General features: G+C 42.7%; 1 protein-coding gene across 1 annotated transcript in view; it reads left to right on the top strand.

Annotated features, from left to right (window-relative positions):
* LOC126336409 (hexamerin-like) overlaps nucleotides 1-12,136 on the top strand; it is a 65,176-nt gene extending 53,040 nt beyond the window's left edge. The window contains exons 9-10 of the mRNA XM_050000102.1: nucleotides 6,102-6,417; nucleotides 11,618-12,136. Coding sequence (XP_049856059.1) covers nucleotides 6,102-6,417; nucleotides 11,618-12,042 — 741 coding nt within the window. The 3' untranslated portion in view covers nucleotides 12,043-12,136. The remainder of the gene's footprint in view (nucleotides 1-6,101; nucleotides 6,418-11,617) is intronic.
* The last annotated feature ends 14,895 nt before the right edge of the window (nucleotides 12,137-27,031 follow it).

The following is a 27,031-nucleotide window of genomic DNA, read 5'->3' on the forward strand; positions in this document are numbered from 1 at the left end:
GCAAAATAAGGCGCTGCGGTCAGCAATACCTATATAAGACAAAAAGTGTGTGGAGTAGTTGTTAGATCGCTTACTGCTGCTACAGTGGCAGGTTATCAAGATTTGAGTTTGAATGTGGTGTTATAGTCGGCTGCAAGCTAGTGTATGGGAGAGATAGCTGTTGCAATAGAAGGTAGGGACATTAGCTGTTTCTTGAAGTTTGGTAGAAATTTAATGTCTCTGATATTTTGAGGAAGACTATTCCAGTGTCTGGTTTCTTGTACAGGAAATGATTTAGGAAACTTGGATGTGTTATGTTACAGTAGACAGAGGATTGTACTTAGTTGAGAACGTATATTTTTGCTGTGCTGTTCAGATAGTAGAGTAAGAGTTGAAGATAAATAAGTGGGATTGAGAAGACCATAGAGCAAAGATAGAATATGATAGTTTTCACACTTATTTACAGATGCTCGTGACAGTTGTTCGTAGACAGGAGTGATGATGTCGAAGTAGCATACGTCACAAATGTAGTCCACACAAGCATTCGTCGCCAGTTCTAGGCTGTGTGGGTTTTTCTACGAAAGTCCTCGGAGAGTAGCATCACTATAGTTTAAGTGTGGGGAGTATTAGTCACTCAACGAGCTTCTTTCTAAGCTGGAAAGGAAACACTTTTTTACGTTTCTATAGTGCATGAAGTAACACTGCCACCTTCTTACAGACTGCACTTGTATGTTCAGTTCAGACCTAGCTGAGTCTGTTTTTCACTGGTGGTACAAAAATGAACTACGATCATCTGAGACTGTTATAGATGTGCGCTTGTGACACAACTTCATCAAACACCATAATACGGTACAATATCATGACGCGTAATGTTGTGCAACAGAAAAATCTAACTGACATTACTAACTAGCTAATATAATTTTTGATTAGTTCCGATTTTGCACTTAGTTGATGCTATGTTGCGCTAAGGTGACTACAGAAACTAACCGTACCATGACTGCATCTCAAGCGTTTCCATCAGGGATCTACAACACATACACGAAGATCATCACCTAACTCTGTAGGATCAAGTAACTTAAAATTCAACATACAGTGTAACCATTATAGCGTAATTCCAATTTACATGTATTCAAAGTTAAGGAACGATTCTGAAATAGAAATCGAATCTCTGTTAGGGACACAGAATCCCTATAAATAATGAAATTACGCAAAACTACGCAAAATAAATTTGCACTAAGCAAATATTTATAGAATGAGCACTCTCAGATACCAACTTACCTGGCGAATCCTACAGTTCTATGGCACAAGGCAAATAAAGCAAAACGTATAGGTACGAAAATGCCAACAGAAAAGCAGAAAACAGATAAAAGATATTAAATATGGTGATGAGAAAAGAACTGTAGGAGAAAACACACACACATAGTCAAGGTTTCCAACACATTTTACTTAAACATAAATAATCTCACTGACATACAACTGAGTGAAGAGGAAACCTAAAATTTTAGAGAAAGATCTTAAATGTAACATTTGAAGAGAATATTAACAAATGCATAGATTATTGTCCGAAACAGAACATATTATAGTCCAACAAGGAAAAAAGCAAGAACACTGATACAAATATAGCACTAATCAGGTAACTGATAAGAAAACAAGTAAATGGCTTCATCGAAAGCAAGAAAACTCGTAGAAACAAACAAGAAGATAACAAATACGCACTAACAATTAACTCAACAAAGAAAAAACTCCAGAAAAGTGAGCAATAGCTACAAAAGCAGACAACAGGAAAACTGTAAAGCTTATATATATATATATATATATATATATATATATATATATATATATATATATATATATATATACAGAAATTTAAAAATAAAAATAGACACATGTTATAAAAATAATTATAATACAGAACTATTGACTGCTCATGTCATTACATTCCAAATAAAACTCATTGTAAGTATCTGTATTCTGTGGTGACTTTCCAATGCATTCATCCCTCCCACACCAACAAGAGCGACAGAGAACGTCATATGAATCAGACGGTGCTAAGGTAAAGATTGTCTTGTTTCCTTATCGGTGGCTAAGATAGAAAGAGAGGCAAATCGCTCGCTTGGTTTGGTTTTTAGCTAGCAGTTGGTTTGGTTTTTAGCCAACAATTGGTTTGATGCAGTCCGCCACTAATTCCTCTCCTGCGATAACTTTTTCATCTCAGAGTTTTTCAGAGTAGGTATTGCAACCTACATCCTCATGCTCCCACTTTCAATCTTCCCCTATAGCTTATACCATCTAGTTTTTACCCTCCTAACATGTGACCTATCATACTGTTCCTTCTTCATACTGTTTTTCTCATGATCCTTTCTTCGCCGGTTCCGCAGAGAACCTTCTCATTCATTATGAGTCCATCTCATTTCCAGCACTCTTGTGCAGCACTATATTTCAAGCGCTTCGATTCTTTTCTGTTCCGCTTTTCCCACTGTCCATGATTCACTATCGCATAATGCTGTGCTTCTAACGTAACATACTCAATTTTTTTTGTCGAATTAAGGCCTATATTTGACAGCATCATATTACTTTTTCCCGGAATGCCGTCTTTGGTTGTGCTAGTCTGTTTTTATGACATCTTTGCTTTGGAGTTATTTTACTTACAACGCAGCAAAATTACTTAACTTCGTCTACTTCGTGATGACCAATTTTGATGTTAAGTTTCTCACTGTTCTCATTACTTTCGCCTTTTACTCTCGTACTCGTATTCTGTACTCATTAGGCTGTTCTTTTCATTCAACAGATGCTGTAATTCTTTTTTCACAGAAAATACCAATGCCATCAGCGAATTTTATCACTGATATACTATCACACGGAGTATTAAACTCACTCTTAAACCAGTCTTTTGTTTCCGTCATATCTTCTTCGATGTGTAAACTGAACAGAAGCGGCGAAAGACTTTTACCATGTCTCACACCCTTTTAAATCGAACGCTTCGTTCTTGGTCTCGCATTGTTATTGTTCCCTCTTCTTTTTATACACACTGAATATTGAATTGTATTGTGTGTTTAAACAAGGGACCTAGAAATGAAGAAGAGGCTTCTTCCCTCCGTAGCCCTCATTGGTTCACAACCCACAACAGGCCACAGCAGTCCACCCACCCCGCCTCCTTCCCACACCAAACCCATGGTTATTGAGCGGTTTGGGGTCCAGTGTATGCGCCCCCCTCCCTATTCCCCCGGGAACGTCTCATACCAAACGAGTGTAACCCCAAATGTTGGAGTAATAGAGTAATTATGGTGTACGCGTGCGTGGAGACAGTGTTTGTGCAACAATCACTGACGTAGTGTAACTGAGGCAGAATAAGGGGAATCAGCCGTCATTCTCCAAGGTGAATGGGAAACCGCCTCAAAAACCATCCACAGGCTGGCCGGCGCACCGGACCTCGACATTAATCCGCCGGGACGATTCGTGCCGTTAGTCTTGTCAGCAGCTTTGACGCGAGTTGGTAAGCTGACTCGCACTTATCAGCTCTTAGTACCTCTGGAACTGTGTGGAAGACATTTTACCGAAAGTTTCCTAAAAATATATTTCGTGAACTATTACTGAAAAACTTCTAAATACGCCATGGGGTGATAGTTCGTTTTTTGTACTCACTATTTCGTGAACATTAATTGCAATAATATGTGTTGTCCCCTAGCTTCATCCAAATTCAGCGCTTTGAACTTCGAATATAGCGGCTTAATAGCACAAAACTTTAATATACTGTAGGTGAACAAACTGTTTTACTGTTGGCCACAAAAGTTTTAATATAAGTAGAATAATTTATTAATTTCGCTATGGGGATGATAATTTCATATCTTTTTTTCTCAAAAAACGTAATGAAGCCAACAAGAGGATTTACTACCATTTGTTTGCAACGCTCGCAAATGGAACACTGCTCACAATAGTTACGGCGGAAAAAAATCTAACAAAATAACACCGTAACATCCGTTCAAACAGCTCACAGTATAATGTTTCGCCGTTTTAGGGCGCAAAGTATGGTAAACGGACTCAATTTGACGGTGGTGTGAATGTGTCTGGCACCATACAGGCATTGTGCAACTGCTGACATCACTGAATAGTGTGGCAACACAAGGTGAGTAGCGAATAAGAATTCTGTTATGTCCAACCGATGCTCTGTATAGTAAGCTTTTTGTCTGGCTTATTTCCTAACGGGAAGTATGTGTTAAGATGAAGTTCAGAAATGTCATTGGACAGTAGAATATTAGCTGTAATTGGTCTAAATATGTGTATTGGCTTATATGCCCTTTGGTGGCCTATTTGCAAAAAGAGGTAAAGCTCCTGAGAAAAGGTGAAATGAAGGAAAGGAGCATGGAGGTGAAGAAGAGGAGAGGGGAATGGTTGATTTAGGAAGGCGGTGTGGCATTGGAGAGATGGGGCAAAGCTATATGATCCATTTGTCCCGGCCCCTGGATATAGGCAACTTAACGCTCAAGGGTCAGTTTTACTCTGTAGAGTACTTTACTCTCCACTGCTACTGGCAAACCGAAGTCCTTTTGTGCTGGATTGGTAAAATTTTCTACATTGATTCTGATCATACATTAACACAAATTTACTACTAACACCTTCTTCTACATATATATACCACACTCTATTAAAGTAATTTTGCCTTAGTATCCTTACTATTAATGCTCTAATAACAGTAGCTTGTAATCAACAACTTTAATTTTTTTTCAAATGAAAGCCGGTATCGGCTAACTGTTGCTTTAGATGGAATGAAAATGCACGTTTATTGGGGGTGATCAAGATAAATGGGACAACCTCTATTTGAAACTACCTTATCTGTGGACTAAAAGAATACTTCGTTTCACATAATATGCGGTGCAACCAAACGCTTTGGAACACTCCAAAATTGTAATAAAAAAGTGTTACTATTATACTATACTAGTTTAAAAATTTGATGTTTATTCTACATTACACCTGCAGACTGAATATACCCACCAGATAACAGAGCTGTTGGTTTCAATATAGTAACGTCATCTATGATCTAAGGCTCCATATAGCACAACAGTTCTTCCATTGCACTTACATGCACGCTATCTTGCTATCTTAATTTGATGTTGCTGATGCACTGTTCTACACTTTCTCCCCAACTGGATTCATTTGCAAGATACGTTCAACGGATTAGTGTACATACACAGATTTACGTTCGACGTAATTACAGAGTATTTTTCTTATTGATGAACGAACATTCAGTTGATAAAGAACTTGCGAAGAAATCCACTATGATTCGAATCTGTCGTATTGTTGTGCAACAGAAAATGAATAAATGGGATATCAAATTTACCACTTGAAAGAAATGTTATACAGCTCAATTGTGTTCATAACATATAGCTAGTCTCCCGATTACGGGCGTGTGCTACCGAACCGCATGGTGTCTCAGAAGCGTTGGGAATGGAAACAAAGTAGAGCACGTTTGAAGATCTGTAAATGTCAGTGGTATTTCACCCATGTGTACACGAATACTGCAGTTTTTTAGTTTTAGTCTCATACCCAGAATATAAAACCTAAATGTGGTGCCCATTGAGTTAAATACACAGATTTACCATCACAGAGAAATGGGGCATCATTGTTTTCGCAGGAATCGCGTGCCAAAGCGGAGAAAACGTACCAGAACTGATGATTGAGAAACAAAACCCAGATATATAAGGTTCTCCGTCAAAGCATCTTTAGTTAATACGAAGTTCCTTTTAATTTGTTCGTCTAGTAGTGCATATATCGAAGCACGCCCTACCAGAAAGTCGAAGTTTATCGAAAAAGAAACCGATTAAAAGAACACATAATAGTAAAAAAGTTTGCATTTGTCTACAGCTAACTACTTCTGCAGGCATGCTTAAAAGTAATTATGCCATTATAGTAAAACCACCTACTATTAGCGCCAATATGTAAGTGCTTCTACGTAGCGAAACAATGGAACGATCATTCCGTTCGATGTAGTTTTTCAATTGCAGGCAAAAAAGGATAACCATTCAGTTAGATACAGATGTGTATAGTTTTACAGACATTTTGGCATTTATTCCTCTATTCTACGTACATTAGCACGCTGAGACAAAATCCACTCTGTTACATTACAGCTGGAGTTCCCTGGACTCAAAATCGAATCTCTGGAAGTGGACCGCCTGGTGACGTACTTCGATGGATTCGATTTGGAGGTGGACAACTCGTTGAAAGCATCCAGCACTGAAGAAATCGAGAAGATCAAGATCTTCGCCAGCAAGCAACGCCTCAACCACAAGCCGTTTACATACCGCATCAAGGTGTTCAGTGAGAAGCCGACCAAGGCGATCTTCCGTACCTTCTATGGACCACGCTACGACTCATACGGCAACGAGATGACACTGGATGAGGCTAGGCAGTACTTCGTAGAAATCGATCGCTTCGTCTATGAATGTAAGTGAACACTACGACTAGTAAGCTTTTATTACTGCGATCTTCCTCCACAGCTCTTTGTGGAGAATCAGAAATAAAGAAACAACTGCATGCAAAATACTTCATTGTAGATTCCCGGATGCATTACGATTATATGATTCTCTTCTTGGGCAACACTTTTTCAATGGAGGCCCTTATTGTTGGCAAAAGTGCATGGCATATTTCGGCGAACTGAATGAAAATGTCGATTATCAAAAGTATAGACGAAATATTCAGGGGCAAGTCGCCCTCTGAGCAACGTGTGGAATAATTCCATGACTTAGGCATATCTTTAGTTTTTCAGAATATAAGGTTCGGTCGCTAAATGGAAAGCACTGTGAAAATCCGACGAGGCTTTTCACAGACGTTCTGGGCAGTGTCTGTAGTACGCCCGTCGAACGCATCAATACGCTCTTTTCAATTGTTAGCGCACTGTGAGTGAGTAAAGGTGACTAGACAACGATGTCTCCCGCCAAGAAGGACGGCCCACTGAGAGGCATCGCCTTAATGAATGCAGCCCTCATAACACAACTGCCACGCACTTTCTTCTTCATGGCAATTCTCAGCCGCACTCTGCAGGGCAGTGAAGACGCTCCTTCAACCTTTTCGATGGGAAGCGTTCCATCACCCACAACTCAGTCGTGACTGGCTCGTCCTCAGCATCATCTCTGTTCACTTGAAACGCTGGATACGAAGACAACACTTTAGACCAGCGTAGGAATTTGGGAAATCATAGGCGGCTGCCTTCTATGACGGTGATGCTGGAAATTTGGTATAACGCTCCGAAAAATGTAAGTCGGAGCAGCGACTATGTAGAGAAGTACCTGGCAGATGTAGTTAATTGTGCAAAGAAAACAGTTTCGCTTTTCTTTTCACTTTTCACTGTGGTTTACATTTCGCGACCGATCGTTCCCTACTTATATGCCCTCCTAAATAGAAATTTAGTCAGCTTACAGCTCTTCTTTTTCATTGTTGTTGCTTTAATCACCCAGGAGACGTGCAATGGCTGCAGCATTTAAATGATCTTCAAATTATAGCCTCTAAAAAATCATAGAAGTTATCAAACGGATTATCTTAATTTGGTGATGGTTTTGAAGGTAATTGGTGTGACGCTGATGTTGTGCTGTATGATGTTGGTGCTTCTGTCGGCTGCCTGGAAGACAATTTTAGGAGACTTGATGGTGAGTTTCGGATTAACAGGTGGATGGAACGGGATCATGAGGAGGAAAGCGGAGTAGAAATGGAGAGCTTAAGTTGAGTGAGGCGATGGGGACTCTGGAGATGAAAATTTGTCAGGTTGGTCGAGGTAACTGAAGCAGACCTCACTGATTTCTAAATAACACCTGCCATCAAAACAGAATTCAAAGATGAGTTACTAGGTCCTTAAGAAGTCGATACACCCCCACACGAATCTGTACAAATATGTTTGGGGTTATATGGAAGAAAGACAACATCGTTTGCATGAAACTGTGTGCGGTAACTTTCTAGAACTTGTATTTGAGAAATAATGTGCAACCAATAATACTGCCACCATCGCATATCACTCATAGCGGCCACAAGACAAAAGTTCAGTATGCAAATTGGGTAGATTTACTAAAGTAATAAGTGACATTAATGACACCTTTCTAATTGCATTTTAGGTGCTGTTTTGGTCCTGTCGATGTCACTGCACCTACTACTGTTACAGTGATGTCAACAAGCTGTTGTATAGGACCTAACAGACTATGAATGAGGACAAATTGCCAATAAATAAGAGAGATAAGAGAGAATTGCCACACTACTACTAGAGGCAAGCAGCGTTGCTGTGTTTAGTATTATTGCTACATATGCAGCACATGTGAAAACCCTGTATCCTTGGACAAGTAAGCAACACCTACCACAACGACTCATGTGTTTGTGACACTTTTTGTGACTGTGCTTCGCCTTGTCACATGGTGTCATCTTTTTTCAACCTCACATGGGGCACATATCGGTTTTGTATATATGGTGTCAACGATCTACCACAGGAAGTGCTAGGATCCTGGAGTTTAGGAATGTACTCGTATAAGAAGCTTTAAATCGCGACCAAGTATTTTACTTCATCTAATAAGAAAGTACAGCATGCAGAAAAAAGCTGAGTCAGCTCACAAAATAACTGCATCACATTTTGGCTATCGTGCCCATGTGACTATGTGCCAATGGAATAGGTGGCACGGAATCAGTCAGTTCCATAGATATATCGAAGACCTATGACAATTGTTGTCACCTAGGCTGAATGAATGACATAGAAATTTCGTTAAAATCACAATGAAATATTTTTTAAAAATTATTGCTCTTCCAAACGTGTTGCCTTTAACGTGTTTGAGGAATCCTTGTTGATTTTCTTAGATATGTTTTTTGTTCTCTAAGGCCATAATGCTTGAGCATGTAGTGATATAATAAAAAAATATATTAAAGGATCCTCTGAATAAAAATAAAACGCTAACCTGCCTTCCCACACAACGGATCAAAGTATATGCCATGTGTGGTGTATCTGGACACCTATATGTAATGAACAATTGACCACTACATATCACGGGAGATGGACCCGTTTGTATGAAAGGAGACGAGATTGTCGTGTTGTCAGTGGAGTAGCAGTAACAGCAGACATGGTCGGTCAGAATAGTTCAGTAACTTCCAACGTCGGTTAGTTATTGGATGTAACAGGAGTGACAAATCCATCACGGACGTTACAGCCTTATAAAGTTGTCCAATTCGACTGTCGGTGATGAGATTTTGTAGTAGAAACACGAGATGGCGCTGTCTTAGAGAAGGACCAAATTCTGCTTCCACCGATCCGCGCATTGATATGTAACGCATCCAATGATATTGCTGCTAACGTAAAACCTTTTCTCTTCGCGGATCACACTGGCGCAATGATACCTAAACGCGCGAGGTATTATAACGAGTGTACAGACCTCCAATTAGTCAGTCTGCATCAGTCTGCAGTCAAGTTTGTCTGCACCTAATAAGATTATCACATTCCTGTACATAGCCATGAAGATAAATGTATAGACACTTTGTCAAGTATCAGAAATATGGGAGAATAAGATTAACGTACCAAGACCAAAGGAACTTCAGGTTGTCACTTGTAAACAGCATCCAGAATCTAGTTACGTAATATCTATGATTTTTATGATTTTAATAAATGTGTGTAAAAGTTAATCAAGTTCTGTTTAAAGTTGGTCACCGTCAATCTGCTACTCTAAGCGTGCAAGTGGCATTTCTATCGACTGACCTAACGACAGAAGATAAACACGCAACGATAAGACCATGAGACATATTGCTGACACTCGTCTACTTCGTTAGAGCGACAAGTCAAATACTCTGATGGGGTGTGTGTACCGAAGGTCTTACAGTACGCACACCACACCATCAATCCAACCGACAATGTCCATTGCCTGAACAAACTCGAGCAGACTGGCGGCCTAACACATACTAGCTCTCCGGACGACAGACACACTGACTGCCGTACAATGGCCCGGCTGACCAACTGACCGACTCGCCGAGACTGACAGACTCCCCACTGCCAAGCTCATAGCGCCCGTAAATGCACGTGAACGGGCAACTTGTCCCCATTCCCACCAGACGGAGACACCAAAGCTGCGATTGCCAGAGCGGCGCCAACGCCAGAAACGGAGGGCGACTGCTTCTCAAAACGCGCTGCGGCGCGCTTTTCAAAACAGTAATTTTTGCTACGGCTCAAGTATTTGCCGCTTAATGTTGTTGTCCTTCGAGATCTTGCTTCCTACGTACTTGAAATGGGAAACACTCTACTGTTCTACCTGTTCGAACAAGATCACTTTGCTTCCTATTATGTCCAGTATTGACAATAAAGCAGTTAGCAACATTTATTATCACCACTGTACGTGTTGTATTTAATAAGTCACAGCTGCAAAATACTAACGCGCATTCTTTACACACGAATGGAAAAACTAATAGAAGCTGACCTCGGGGAAGATCAGTTTGGATTCCATAGAAATATTGGGACACGTGAGGCAATACTGCCCTTACGATTTAACTTAGAAGAAAGATTAAGGAAAGGCAAAGCTACGTTTCTAGCATTTGTAGACTTAGAGAAAGTTTTTGACAATGTTGACTGGAATACTCTCTTTCAAACTCTAAAGGTGGCATGGGTAAAATGGAGAGAGTGAAAGGCTATTTACAATTTGTACAGAAACCAGATGGCACTTATAAGAGTCGAGGGACATGAAAGGGAAGCAGTGGTTGGGAAGGGAGTAAGACAGGGTTGTAGCCTCTCCCTGATGTTATTCAATCTGTATATTGAGCAAGCAGTAAAGGAAACAAAAGAAAAATTCGGAGTAGGTATTGAAATCCATGGAGAAAAAATAAAAACTTTGAGGTTCACCGATGACATTGTAATTCTGTCAGAGACAGCAAGAGACTTGGAAGAGCAGTTGAATGGAATGAACAGTGTCTTGAGAGGAGGATATAAGATGAACATCGACAAAAGCAAAACGAGGATAATGGAATGTAGCAGAATTAAGTAGGGTGATGCTGAGGGAATTAGATTTGGAAATGACACTGAAAGTAGTAGAAGAGTTTTGCTATTTGGGGAGCAAAAGAACTAATGATGGTCGAAGTAGAGGACATATAAAGTGTAGGCTGGCAATGGCAAGGAAAGCGTTTCTGAGGAAGAGAAATTTAACATCGAGTATAGATTTAAGTGTCAGGAAGTCATTTCTGGAAGTATTTGTATGGAGTGTAGACATGTATGGAAGTGAAGCATGGACGATAAACAGTATGGGCAAGAAGAGAATAGAAGCTTTAGATATGTGGTGCTACAGAAGAATGCTGAAGATTGGATGGGTACATCACATAACTAATGAGAAGGTATTGAATAGAACTGGGGAGAAGAGGAGTATGTGGCACAACTTGACAAGAAGGGACCGGTTTGTAGGACATGTACTGAGGCGTCAAGGGATCACAAATTTAGCATTGGAGGGCAGCGTGGTGGTTTAAAATCGTTGAGGGAGACCAAGAGATGAATACACTAAGGAGATTCAGAAGGATGTAGGTTGCAGTAGGTAGTGGGAGATGAAGAATCTTGCGCAAGACAGGGTAGCATGGAGAGCTGCACCAAACCAGTCTGAGGATTGAAGACCACAACAACAACAACACGTGTTGTTTGATATCCTTTCAGTGGTCGCTGGCGAGAACGATTTCATCACTCGCAGCTCCAGCGACTTCGTGAGTGCGGAGTACGGCTCGCTGTACATGGCGCGCCTGCAGGAGGTGGTGGAGCTGGCGCTGCAGGGGCGCGGCGACTACTCGCCGGCCAGCGAGTTCCGCCTCGGCTTCCCGGACGGCCTGCTGCTGCCGCGCGGCGCCCCTGGCGGCCTGCCGCTGCGAGTCTACGTCATCGCCAGCCCGCTGCCCCGGGGCGTGCCCGCCGCCCAAGTCGCCGGCCCGCGGGCGCCCATCGCCGGCGACTGGTTCGTGTCACTCGCCGACGGCCGTCCCGTCGCCTTCCCCTTCGACCGCCGCATCCCGCACACCCACAACTTCCGCGTGCCCAACTCCTACACCGAGGACGTCACCGTCCATCAAGGGACCATCGACGACTAAATGCAAGCCCCCGTGTTCACTCTCCTCGCATTAACAGTTAGCGTGTCAAATAAATCGTCCTTTCTCTTCACAAAGTAAATGTATTTTTATTTCACTGTACTGTTATTTTCTCCCGTCAGATCACCGAAGTTAAGTGGTAACGGGCTTGGCTAACACTCGGATGGATCACCGTCCGGGTTTGCCGGTTGAAGTTGGCCAGCGGTGTGCACTCAGCACTTGTGAGGCCGATAGGGGAGATACTTGACTGAGAAGTAGCGGCAACCGTCACGAAAACTGACAACGGCCGCGAGAGTGGTGTGCTGAACACATGCCACTCCAAATGCAGTGATAGCTAAGGGCTGAGGATGACGTGGTGGCCGGTCGGTACCGTCGTGCCTTTAAGGCCTGTTCAGACGGTATTTGTCTATTGTATTGCTACTTATTGTATGTCAAGGTTTTATAGGTGAGATTAACATATATGTTTGGTTTTCAAATGGTGTAATGGAATTCTCATGGAAACTAGACTCACCTTGTGTGTGTCTTTTGTCGTGTAGTGATATGATGGTAAAGGGCGGCGGCAGATTCCTTGTTAAGAAACTTCCTGGCAAATTAAAACTGTGTACCGGACCGAGACTCGAACTCGGGACGTTTGTCTTTCGCTGGCGAGTTCTCTACCAAATAAGCTACCCAATCAGGACTCACGCCCCGTCCTTACAGCTTTGGAAAGTAGGAGACGAGGCACTGGCAGAAGTAAAGCTGTGAGGACGGGCCGTGTGTCGAGCTTGGGTAGCTCAATTGGTAGAGCACTTGCCCAAGAAAGGCAAAGGTCCTGTGTTCGTGTCTCGGTCCGGCACACATTTTTAATCTGCCAGGAAGTTTCATATAAGCGCACACTCCGCTGCAAAGTGAAACTCTCGTGCTAGATTTCTTGTTGCTTACCCTTGAGTTCTCTGAAAGTCGCCGTGTTTATTTGCGGGTTCATTCTCCAATCTCCACAGCGTCTCTCCAACTCCACGTCGACGTAGTGCAGCTGCAAATTTGTATAGTATTTACAATAACTAGAAAGAATAGTATTTACGTTAGAGTCTCACGTAATTATTTATCAGAGATAAACACTCATTTAGTTCGTCCTTGAATACAACTTAATCTGGCAATATGTTAACGTCATGTCAGTCGCAAACGAATGAAACTCAAAAAAATATTGCCTTTCTGCTGACAAAACAGACCTCAGTCGCCTAATATAAGATTCAATGTCGCAAAGCTGAGTAACCTTAAGTGTGTCGAATAACTTATAATACACTACTGACCATTAAAATCGCTGCACCAAGAAGAAATGCATATGATAAATGCGACCATCATGATGCCGTAGCAGAACCTGGATTCATCCGGAAAATGACGTTTTGCCTTTCGTGCATCAGGTTCGTCGTTGAGTACACCATCGCAGGCGCTCCTGTCTGTGATGCAGCGGCAAGGGTAACCGCAGCATTGTCTCCGAGCTGATAGTCCATGATGCAGCAAACGTCGTCGAAATGTTAGTGCATATGGTTATTCTTGCAAACGTCCCCATTTGTTGACGCAGGGATCGAGACGTGGCTGCACGATCCGTTATAGCCGTGCCGATAAGATGCCTGTCATCTCTACTGCTACTAACACGAGGCCGTTGGGACCCAGGACGGCGTTCCGTATTGCCCTCCTGAACCCACCGATTCCATATTCTGCTAACAGTCATTGGATCTCGACCAACGTGAGCAGCAATGTCGGATACGATAAACAGCAATCGGTATAGGCTGCAATCCGACCTTTATCAAAGTCGGAAACGTGATGGTACTCGTTTCTCTTCCTTACACGAGGCATCAGAACAACGTTTCACCAGGCAACGCCGGTCAACAGCTGATTGTGTAGGAGAAATAGGTTGGAAACTTTGTTGATATCAGCACGCCAACCTTGCGTGAATGTTCTGAAAAGGTAATCATTTGCATGTCACAGCATCTTCTTCCTGTCGGTTAAATTTCGCGTCTGCAGCACGTCATCTTCGTGGTGTATCAATTTTAATGGCCAGTAGTGTATGTTGGTAAAGAGCTGCGGCAGATTTGTTGTTGCTTACCCTTGGGTCTTCTGAAAATAGCCGTGTTTATTTGCTAGTTTGTTCGCCAATCTCCCCAGCGTCCCTCCAACTCCACGTCGACGTAGTATAGCTGAAAACTAGTATAGTAATTAGAATGACTAGAAAGAATAATATTTACGTTAGTTTCATCTAATTATTTATCAGAGATGAGCACTCATTTATTTCTTCCTTGAATGAAACTTTATCTGGCAATATTTTAACGTTCATTCCCAAACGAATGAAACTCTAAAAATATTGCGTCTTTGCCGACAAAACAAAATTCAGTCGCCTAATATAAAATTCACTGTCGCAATTCAGAATAATCTTAACAATGGGTGAATAACTTATAATATTAGAGGGTTCAAACCTCTTTTGACAAGATATATCTTTCTCCTACTACAGTCTTGTATTTAAATTTCAATCTTATCTGAAACCAAGTGAAAATTCCTTCAGCACATCAGAGCTTCCCAAGTTAATCAATTCAGTTTCAAATTAAAGGACTTTCATTTCATTAATATTCTTCAGTTTCATTAAACCATCAAGAATTTACTTTTAAATTATTATTTGAACAGTCAACTTGAAACTAAGGCAACCAAATTTATTTATGATACAAAACAAAACACACAAATACTACACGCTAAACTGCTGGGATCTTAATCCTGATTGACTCATTGATTTCAACTAGATTTGTTATTTATGCGACGTTCCAAATATCGCAACATATATCCATGATAATATCGTTATACTGTCTCTGATGCCAATAAACCCCTCTGTGAAGTACAACGTACGTTATCGCTTGTATGATGTTTATTTACAAATACGTTAGAGCTGCGACCGTTGGGCTCACAGTTCCAAGCATACTACGAATAAGACATTACAAATTAGAACATTTTTCTTGCAGAAAAACTTGAAAAGGTGATATATCGCCGTTCCACCTTAATGCGGAGAGACGTAGTACAATATGACGTCAAGAGGTGCCTTCCAATGTAAATATCGCTGAAATACGCATATTGTAAAAACCTTAATCAAATCAACATTAAAATTAAATACTGCCTTCCCGAGGAGTAATTTATTTTTGCGTCATGAGTCTTCAGACAGGTTTGATGCAACCCGCCGCAAATTCCTATTCATTTCAGAGTAGCTCTTGCAACCTACGTCCTCAATTATTTGATGTATGTATTCCAATCTCTCTCAAGCTTTTGCCCTCTGCAGTTCCCACAAGTACCCTGATATGTCAACTAATGTCCTATCCTCCTATCCCTTCTCCTTGTCAGTGTTTTCCATATATTCCTTTCCACTACAATTCTACGCAGAGACTCCTCATTCCTTACCTTATCAATGCACCTAATTTTCAACTTTCTCTTCTCTTCCGGTTTTCCCATAGACCATGTTCCACTACCTCATAGTGGTGTGCTCCAGACGTATATTCCCTAAATTTATTTCTCAGTTAAGGCCTATGTTTCATACTAGTAGATTTCTCTTGACCAGGAATGCCCTTTTGGCAGTGCCAGTTGGCTTTTGATGTCCTCCTTGCTCCATCCGTCATTGGTCATTTTGCTGCCTGGGAATACCTTAACTTTATTTACTTCGTGATCATCAAACCTGATGTTACATTTCTCACTGTTCTCATTTCTGCTACTTCTCATTACTTTCGTCTTTCTTCGATTTATTCTCAGTCCACGTACTGTACACAATACTATGTTCATTCCATTCAGCCGATCATATAAATCTTCTTTACTTTCAGTCAGGGTAGCAATGTCATAAACGAATCGTATCACTGAATCTTTTCACCTTGAATTTTAATTCCAATCCCCGAATCTTTCTTTCATTTCCATCACTGATTCTTCGATGAACAGATTGAACAGTAGGGGCGAAAGATTACATTCCTGTCTTACACCATTTTAATACGAGCATTTCGTTCTTGGTCAACCACTCTTATTATTCCCTCTTAGCTCTTGTTCATACCACAAATTACCCTGCCTATAGCTTACCCCTACTTTCCATATTTTCCATATAATTTAGAACGTCTTGCACGATTTTACATTGTCGAAAGCTTTTCCTAGGTCGACGGATCCTATGAAAGTGACTTGATTTCTCTTTAGTCTTGCTTCCATTACCAACGGCAACGCCAGAATTGCCTCACTGGTGCCTCTGTCTTTCTTAAAGCCAAACTGATCATCATCTAACACATACTCAATTTTCTCTTCCATTCATCTGTATGAAATAATGATCTGCTAAGCAAGTTGTGCGATAATTCTCGCACTATTTTTCGGGAAGTCAGATGGTATGTCACCAGACTTATACATTCTTCACACCATCGTGAACAGCCTTTCTGTTACCACTTTCCCCAATGATTTCAGAAAGTCTGATGGAATGTTATCTATCCTTTCTGCCTTATTTGGTATTAAGTTCAAAGTCCCTTAATTTCTGATTCTGCTATTGGATTCTCTATCTCTTCTAAATCGACACTAAATCAGACAAATCTTCCCCCTCGTAGAAACCTTCAGTATACTCTTTCCACCTGTCCGCTCTCTCCCCTGAATTTAAAAATGGAATTCCCGTTACACTCTTACTGTTACCCTTCCTTTTAATATCACCGAAGGTTGTTTTCTTTCCTAAATTCTGAGCCAGTCCTTCCGACAATCATTTCTTTTTCGATTTCTTCACATTTTTCAGACAGCCATTTTGTGTTAGCTTCCCTGCACCTCCTATTTATTTCCTTCCTCAGAGGCTTGTGTTTCTGTGTCCTCGACTTTCACTGCACATTTATGTACTTCCTTCTTTCATCGATCAACTGATATTTTTCTAATGTTACCCGTGGTTTCTTCGCAATTACCTTCTTTGTACCTAAGTTTTTCTTTCCAATTTCTGCGAGTACCATTTCTAGAGATGTCCATCCCTCTTGAGCTATTACCGCCTAGTGAGCTATTCCTTATTGCTGTATCGAAGCCTTAGAGAGCTTCAAACATATCTTATCATTCCTTAGCACTTCTGTATCCCACTTCTTTGCGCATTGATTCTTCCTAACTAATGTCTTAAGCTTCAGCCTATTCATCACTACTACATACTGATCTGTGTCTATATCTACTCCTGGGTACGCCTTGTAATCCACTATCTGATTTCGGAATCTCTGCCTGACCACTATGTAATCTAACTGAAATCTTCCCATATCACCTGGCCTTTTCCAAGTGTATCTCCCCCTCTTGTGATTTTGAACTGAGTATTTGCTATTGCAAGCTGAAATTCATTACAGAACTCAACTAGTCTTTCTCTTCTCTCATTCCTTGTCCTAAGCCCACATTTTTCTGTTTATTTCTCTTCCACTCCCTCCCCTACAACAGCATTCCAGTCCCCAATGAATATTAGATTTTTATCTTTGTTCACGTACTGTATTAACCTTAAAATATCCGCCTATACTTTCTCTACATCTTCATCTTCAGCTTGCGACGTCGGTATGTATACCTGAACTGCCGGCCGCAGTAGCCGACCGGTTCTAGGCGCTACAGTCTGGAACCGCGGGACCGCTCTGGTCGCAGGTTCGAATCCTGCCTCGGCTATGTATGTGTTGTGAGTAGGCTGTTTAGGTTTTTTTTTTATTGGTAACGCCACGTAGCCCTGTATATGAAAGTCTCTGACTGTGCTGTGTGCAGTCTGAGGCTGGTCGGCATTGTTGCAATAGTCGCTATTGTAGTGTTGGGCAGTTGGCTGTTAACAGCGCGTAGCGTTGCGCAGTTGGAGGTGAGCCGCCAGCAGTGGTGGATGTGGGGAGATGGCGGAGTTTTGAGAGCGGACGATCTGGACGTGTGTCCATGAGAACGAATAAATTTGTAATATTGGATATCATGGACTGATATATATAATTGACTTTTGAACACTATTAAGGTAAATACATTAAGGTTAGTTCTATATCAAAATCTTTCCTTTGATAACTATGCCTATCAGTAGTCAGTGCCTTCAGTAGTTTGAATCTTTTTTTTAGCTGGCAGTAGTGGCGCTCGCTGTACTGCAGTAGTTCGAGTAACGAACATTTTTGGTAGGTAAGTGATTTGTGAAACGTATAGGTTAATTTAGTCAGGGCCATTCTCCTGTAGGGATTATTGAAAGTCAGATTGCATTGCGCTAATAAATATTGTGTGTCAGTTTAAGCACAGTCATGTATAATTTTTCCAAGGGGACGTTTCATATGTCGACCCTTAGCTGAGGATACCTCACTGGAATCTTCTGACTTTTTCTTGTAGTTTGAGTAATTAGTGCAGCTATTATTTATTAATAACGCGTAATTACAGATAGAATTTCCTCTGTACTTGTAGTTTTTCATTGTCGTACAGTAAAACAGTTGTGGCATGCATGTAGATTTGCACCAAGTATTTCGCAGCTGCGCTTGCAATATTTCGCAGCTGCGCTTGCAATATTTCGCAGCTGCGCTTGCAATTAACTAGATATTATTTTCAGTGCTATATTAATGTGTTTTCTTATTTTGATCTTCAAATTGTGCTTTTCTGTGTTATCGTGTGAAATATTGTGACAATAATGGCTCCAAAGTTAACTGAGAAATGACAGTGAAGATGAAAGTAGTGCGTCAGCGCCACCGTGTAATGAATTAAATAATGTTCAGAGTAGTTATTTGGCAATTGTGCATAGGGAAATGGAGCGGGCTGCCAATAATGGTGTAGACAGTGAAACAATTAGTGAACAGGGAAGCATTATTGATCGATCGGTCTGCAACAGCTCGCCTCAGGAATCCGAAATGACAGGACACATTCTTGCAAATACTGTAGATTCAGGTTTTTCGTCCTCACCGTTTTCTCAAATAAGTCAAGGCACATTTTCTGTTTTTCAAACTGCGAATATTGCCGGTTCAAATGCATTGCCGAATAGCACTCAGGAACATGCTTCAGACTCCAGTGCATTGTTATATAACAAATGGGACAAAGGCTACAAAAATTAGACACAACGCTTGAACAAAATCAGAAACAAATGGGACAAAATCTTCAAGCGTTAGACACAATGGAACAAAATCAGAGACAAACACAGCGAAAGCTTCAAAAGTTAGACACAATGGAACAAAGTCTTCTGAAGTTAGACACCACGCTTGAACGAACACGTGAAGATTTAACTACACAGTTACATAACGTTGAATCGAAATGTCAAAAAGTCTGTAATGACGTAAAAACGCAAATTTGTGAGCATTTTCAACCAATTTTTTCGCGGCATGAAAATGCATTACAGAATCACGAAGTAGCCATAAAACAACTGAAAACTATTGTTCATGAAAATCATGAGACCTTTCAAGCTAAAATTGACTCAGTTGCATCTACCGATTCGGTTACGCAACTTGCAAAAACTCAAGAAAACTTAAAGGACACAGTAGATACGATTTCAACACAAATGGACGCTCTGAAACTTGGTTCAGAAAAACACACTGAGGAAATCTGTTCACTACCGGAGAAAGTAGCCGAGCTTTCGGATCAGTTCTACATCTACATCCATATTCCGCAAGCCACCTGACGGTGTGTGGCGGATGGTACCCTGAGCACCTCTACCGGTTCACCCTTCTATTCCAGTCTCGTATTGTTCTGGAAAGAAAGATTGTCGGTATGCTTCTGTGTAATCTTATCTATAAAGGTAGATGATGATCTGAATGATACAAGACCCGTAACCTTCACTGACACAGAAGAGTAAGAACGAATTAGAAAATTCAAACAAATTCAAACCAATACACAGTACAAAAGTGAAATCCGGGAAGTACAAGATCAGTTTACGCAGGTAATACAAGAATTACAGTACATACACTCCTGGAAATAGAAAAAAGAACACATTGACACCGGTGTGTCAGACCCACCATACTTGCTCCGGACACTGCGAGAGGGCTGTACAAGCAATGACCACACGCACGGCACAGCGGACGCACCAGGAACCGCGGTGTTGGCCGTCGAATGGCGCTAGCTGCGCAGCATTTGTGCACCGCCGCCGTCAGTGTCAGCCAGTTTGCCGTGGCATACGGAGCTCCATCGCAGTCTTTAACACTGGTAGCATGCCGCGACAGCGTGGACGTGAACCGTATGTGCAGTTGACGGACTTTGAGCGAGGGCGTATAGTAGGCATGCGGGAGGCCGGGTGGACGTACCGCCGAATTGCTCAACACGTGGGGCGTGAGGTCTCTACAGTACATCGATGTTGTCGCCAGTGGTCGGCGAAAGGTGCACGTGCCCGTCGACCTGGGACCGGACTGCAGCGACGCACGGATGTACGCCAAGACCGTAGGATCCTACGCAGTGCCGTAGGGGACCGCACCGCCACTTCCCAGCAAATTAGGGACACTGTTGCTCCTGGGGTATCGGCGAGGACCATTCGCAACCGTCTCCATGAAGCTGGGCTACGGTCCCGCACACCGTTAGGCCGTCTTCCGCTCACGCCCCAACATCGTGCAGCCCGCCTCCAGTGGTGTCGCGACAGGCGTGAATGGAGGGACGAATGGAGACGTGTCGTCTTCAGCGATGAGAGTCGCTTCTGCCTTGGTGCCAATGATGGTCGTATGTGTGTTTGGCGCCGTGCAGGTGAGCGCCACAATCAGGACTGTATACGACCGAGGCACACAGGGCCAACACCCGGCATCATGGTGTGGGGAGCGATCTCCTACACTGGCCGTACACCTCTGGTGATCGTCGAGGGGACACTGAATAGTGCACGGTACATCCAAACCGTCATCGAATCCATCGTTCTACCATTCCTAGTCCGGCTAGGGAACTTGCTGTTCCAACAGGACAATGCACATCCGCATGTATCCCGTGCCACCCAACGTGCTCTAGAAGGTGTAAGTCAACAACCCTGGCCAGGAAGATATCCGGATCTGTCCCCCATTGAGCACGTTTGGGACTGGATGAAGCGTCGTCTCACGCGGTCTGCACGTCCAGCACGAACGCTGGTCCAACTGAGGCTCCAGGTGGAAATGGCATGGCAAGCCGTTCCACAGGACTACATCCAGCATCTCTACGATCGTCTCCATGGGAGAATAGCAGCCTGCATTGCAGCTTGCGACGTCGGTATGTATACCTGAACTGCCGGCCGCAGTGGCCGACCGGTTCTAGGCGCTACAGTCTGGAACCGCGGGACCGCTCTGGTCGCAGGTTCGAATCCTGCCTCGGGTATGTATGTGTTGTGAGTAGGCTGTTTAGGTTTTTTTTTATTGGTAACGCCACGTAGCCCTCTATATGAAAGTCTCTGACTGTGGTGTGTGCAGTCTGTGGCTGGTTGGCATTGTTGCAACAGTCGCTATTGTAGTGTTGGGCAGTTGGCTGTTAACAGCGCGTAGCGTTGCGCAGTTGGAGGTGAGCCGCCAGCAGTGGTGGATGTGGGGAGAGAGATGGCGGAATTTTGAGAGCGGACGATCTGGACGTGTGTCCATGAGAACGAATAAATTTGTAATATTGGATATCATGGAGTGATATATATATATATATATATATATATATATATATTGAACACTATTAAGGTAAATACATTGTTAGTTCTATATCAAAATCTTTCCTTTGCTAACTATGCCTATCAGTAGTCAGTGCCTTTAGTAGTTTGTATCTTTTATTTAGCTGGCAGTAGTGGCGCTCGCTGTATTGCAGTAGTTCGAGTAACGAAGATTTTTGTAAGTGATTTATGAAACGTATAGGTTAATTTAGTCAGGGCCATTCTCTTGTAGGGATTATTGAAAGTCGGAATGCGTTCCGTTAAAAAATACTGTCAGTTTAAGAACTGCCTTGTATAATTTTTCTAAGGGACGTTTCATTCTGTGATGTCCTTAGGTTAGTTAGGTTTAAGTAGTTCTAAGTTCTAGGGGACTGATGACCTCAGCGGTTATGTCCCATACCTGAACTATCACTGTCGATGTTGGTCTGCTGTCGATACTGATAAGAACACCCCTATCACTGAACTGTTCACATTAACATACTCTCTATCCTAGCTTCCTGTTCATAATGAATCCTACTCCCATTATACCTCTTTCTGCTGCTGTTAATATGGCCCTATACTCATTTTATGTTGACTATGTTAACTATGCTACAAATATAGCACCATTCTTATCCGTCATCTATCAGAGATCATTGGAACGGCGGGAAGTTCAACGCGACTGCAAGAAGACCCAGGTCACAGCAATCTATAAAAAGGGTAGAAAGTCGGATGCAGATAATTACCGGACAATTTCACTGACATCGATTTGTTGTAGAATCATGGAACATATTGTGTTCAGACATAATGACCTTTATAGACTCTCAGAAGCTCATTTGCAGAAACCAGCATGGGTTTAGGAAACAGCGGTCATGCGAGGCACAGCTGGCCCTCTTTGTGCATGATATACAACAGGCTCTTGATACCGGCTCCCAGGGTTGATGACATATTTCTCGACTTTCGAAAGGCTTTCGACTCAGTTCCGCCCTGTCGCTTGCTACAAAAAGTGTGCGCTTACGGTCTATCCAATGACATATGCGGTTGGATACAAAGTTTTCTAAGAGACAGGGAGCAGTATGTCGTCCTGAACGGGGTAACTTCAACAGAAACAAGAGTAACTTCAGGTGTGCCGCAGGGCAGCGTAATAGGTCCTCTGCTTTTTACGATTTACATAAACGATCTGGTTGATGGTATTGACAGGGGCCTTCGACTGTTTGCCTTTGATGCTATAGTCTACAGGAAAGTAGTATCACACAAAAGTTGTGAACAAATCAATGAGGATTTGCAGAAAGTAAATGCGTGGTGTAATGACTGGCAGTTATCTCTCAATACTAGTAAGTGTAATCTACTGCTTATAACAACGTGAAAATCCCCATTTATGTATGAGAACAAAGTAAATGATCAGTCTTTCGAAGCGGTAACATCAGTCAAGTATCTGGGTGTGACTATTCGAAATGATCTCAAATGGAATGATCAGATTACACAAGTAGTGGGTAAGGCGACATCTAGATTGCGGTTCATTGGTCGAATCCTGGAGCGATGCAGTCCTTCAACAAAGGAAATAGCTTACAATACGTTAGTTCGTCCAGTCTTAGAGTATTGTTTGTCTGTTTGGGATCCTTACCAATTGGATCTGACTCAAGAGGTTGAGAAGGTCCAAAGAAGAGCAGCAAGATTCGTGACAGGTACATATAGCCATCGCGAGAGCGTTACGTATGTCACAGAAAGTTTGAAGCGGGAGACACTTGCAAATAGACGACGCGCTAACTGAATTCCAAAATCTGATTTTCGCCGAGGATGCAGAGCATATATTATTACCACCAACTTTGAAATCGCGCAACGATCACCATTCATAGATAAGGGGAATGAGAGGTTGTACTGAGGCGTTCAGACTGTCGTTTTTCCTTGGGGCAATCCGTGAGTGGAAGACAGAAGGAGAAATGACTTTGGTGCGAATACTGTCCTCCGCCACACACCGCTTGGTGGCTAGCGGAGTATATACGTAGATGTAGATGTAAATCTGACCAGTACTCCTTATCTTCTTTCCATTTTCACGTCACTGACTCCTACTATATCTAGCATGAGCCTTTGCATTTCCCCTTTCAGGTTTCTAGCTCGTCCGGTAGAACGTTATCTTTTCATTGGTTATTCAATCTATTTCTCATGGGCTCCTCCCCCTTGCCCCTTGGCAGTCCCCTCCCAGAGATCCGAATGGTGGACTGTTCCGGAATCTTTTGCCAATGGAGAAATCATCGTGGCACTTTTTCAGTAACAGGCCGCATGCAATATGGATACACGTTATGTGTCTTTAATGCAGTGATTTCCATTGCCTTCTGGGCCTTCATGCCGTTGACTATTGCTGATTCTTCCGCCTATAGGTTCAGTTTCGCGCCCCTAGGGCAATAGAGTGCCCTGAACTTGAGTCCACTACTCCGCCGTATTTGACAAGGCCGTCGGCAGAATGAGGATGACTTCTTACGCCGAAAGTGTTCGGCCGTCAATGCTGATTATGAATCATAAGTTAAGTGGTGGCTGGTTTCGAACCCTGGAGCGAGGACGTTATTATTACTAGTCAAAGACGTTACCCCTAAACCAGTGTACTTACCGAAAAAATAAGTATTCCCATTTCGAGGTAATTAGTGTTACAAAAGTAAAGATAAAATCATTTTTTATGTAACTGTTTCTACAATTTAAAAAATTACAGTCTGAATATAACCATAGAACATTTGAAAACGTTTCAGTTATGATAGTGTTGCAACATCCAAAGTTGATTACGGGAAAAAGGGGAAAGGGGCGAGGGGGGGGGGGGTTGCAGGAGGCAGTCGGCTCGAACGAATTCAAGCAGCCCACTGAAAAAACCTTTTAGAAATATAATGTGTTCTGTTCCCCACAAACCTCTCCGTCTGGTTCGGGTGCTAATGTCACGAGCACCTACGGGAAGGAGTTACAGGACGGTGAAACCGTGAACAGTACAGATGTTGGACGTCCAGGCATCAATAATCATGGAATTCAGAGGCTTGCATACTTTGTAATGCGGGATAGGCGGAGATCGTCAGCAGACATGATGACAGAATACAGTGTTGTTGCAGGCACAAGTGTTTCAGAGAACATCAATGAGAAAAAACTTTGAACACAGCAGAAGACACATACGCGATTTCATGTTGAGCCGACGACGTAGCTGCGATTGCATTGCATATCGGTTCATCGAGATCAACGGAAACGACCCGCCTGGTCGATGGATCACTTTTGGTACTACAATTGGTCGATGGTCGTGTCCGAATACGCCATCAGCCAAGCGGACAGCTGCTGAGAACGTTCACCGCGCCACGGATGCTTGCTGGAGAGGGCAGCAGTACACCCAGGCAGCAAAAGTCAAGGTACAGAGATATGCACACATAAACGTCATGGTAGTATGGCGTACACAAGGTGTAAAAAGATAACGCAGTGGCAGAGCTGTCGCTTAGTCAGGTGATACATAGGGATAGGGAAAGGTGTCCGACGAGGTTACTTCCGCACGACGGGAATTAACGGTCTTTGAACGCTGAATGGTAGTTGGAGCTTGATGTATGGGACATTCCATTTCGTAAATCATTCGGGAATTCAATATTCCGAGAACCACAATGTCAAGATCGTATCGAGAACACTAAATTTTAGGTATTACCTCCCGGCGCGGATAACACAGTCACCAGCGGCCTTCACTTAACGGCGAAGAGCAGCGGCGTTTTCGCAGAGTGGACAGTGCAAACAGACAAGCAACAGTGCGTGAAATAATCTCATAAATCAACGTGGGACGTACGAATAACATATCCGTTAGAACTGTGCGCAGAAATTTAGCCTATGGTCGCAGACGACGGAAGCGATTGCCTTTGCTAACAGCAGGGCACCGCTTGCAACGCCTCTCCTAGTGTCCTGACCATATGGGTTGGACACTAGACGATTGGAAAACCGTCGCCTGCTCAGACGAGTCCAGATTTCAGTTAGTAAGAGCTGATGGTGGGGTTCCAGTGTGGCGCAAGCCCCACGATTACCTGGACCCAAGTTGTTAACAAGGTACTGTACAAGTTGGTGGTGGTCCCACAACGGTGAGGGTGATGTTTACATGGAAATGGTCCATCAAAGCCAAAGATTGACTGGAAATGGTCATTTCCGGCTACTTAGATACCATTACCGCCATTGATGTAGTTCACGTTCCGAAAAAACGATGCACCATGTCACTGGATAGAAATTCTTTACGATTGGTTTGAAGAACATTACGGACAATTTGAGTGAATTATTTGGCCACCCAGATCGCCAACCATGAATCCCATCGAAAATTTGTGGGGCATATTAGAGCGGTCAGTTCGTGCACAAAATCCTGGACTGGAAACATTTTCCCTATTATGGATTGTAATAGAGGTAGCATGACTCAGTATTTCTTGCAGGGCACTTGCAACGACTTGTTGAGTCCATACCACAAAGAAATGAAATGAGCATATAGCATTGGAGGCCGGGAGACCCCTCGCGGGGCGGTTCGGCCACCGCTCCACAAGTTCTCTAACGCCACTACGGTGAAATGATGATGAAAGACACACAACACCTAGTCATCTCGAGGCAGTCAAAATCCCTGACCCCGTCGGGAATCGAACCCGGGACCCCGTGCGCGGGTTGCGAGACCACGGGCCGCGGACATACCACTAAGAATTTCTGCACTACTCAGGGGAAAAGGAGGTCCGACACTACATCAGCATGTGTCCCAGGACTTTTGTCACCTCAGCGTGTGCTGTGCTGGACTCTGATGAGGTCTGTGGTAGTAGCAGAACACGCTATGACAGATGTGGTCAATTTGAACATAATTGCGAACATCCACTTGTTTCCGGCTTGATGTCTTCGACGATGGTGAGGGGATCGTACGGAAAGATAACTGTCCATGTAACAAGGTCAGACTCGTGCTACAGACGTTATTCGAGTGTGATGGTCAAATCATGTTGATGTCTTGGCGACCAAATTCTCCCCATCTGAACCTGAAGGAACACATCTAGATATACTATCGGTCGCCAGTGCCCACAAACCATCGGGCCGTAATTTATGGGAATTCCGTGTCCTGTGCGTAGGCATTTGGTGTTACATACTACTGAAACGTACCAGTGACTTGTCGAATTCATGCTACGCCGAATCGCTACTGTATTGTTTCCAAAGGTGGACTAACACGCTTTTAAGCAGATAATCATTACATTTTCTCTCGATAGTGTACGAAGATCAATGTCTCGTCATGTGAGCACAACATCGTTGACGAATTCAGTGTTATTTACTTGCACGAGTGGTAATACGCTTCTATCGGAGAACGAAAAATGTGAATATGTTCCTGTTTATTTCAGTTAAAAGACAGTGAGTGAAAAGCTTGGTTCCAGCTGCCTTATTCTATCTTCCTCACCACCTTTAAAAATTTTCCCACAAATTATGACACCCGGACACGTTCGCTCTTTTTTAGCA

Source organism: Schistocerca gregaria, chromosome 2 (assembly GCF_023897955.1).
Source record: "Schistocerca gregaria isolate iqSchGreg1 chromosome 2, iqSchGreg1.2, whole genome shotgun sequence".
NCBI lineage: Eukaryota > Metazoa > Arthropoda > Insecta > Orthoptera > Acrididae > Schistocerca > Schistocerca gregaria.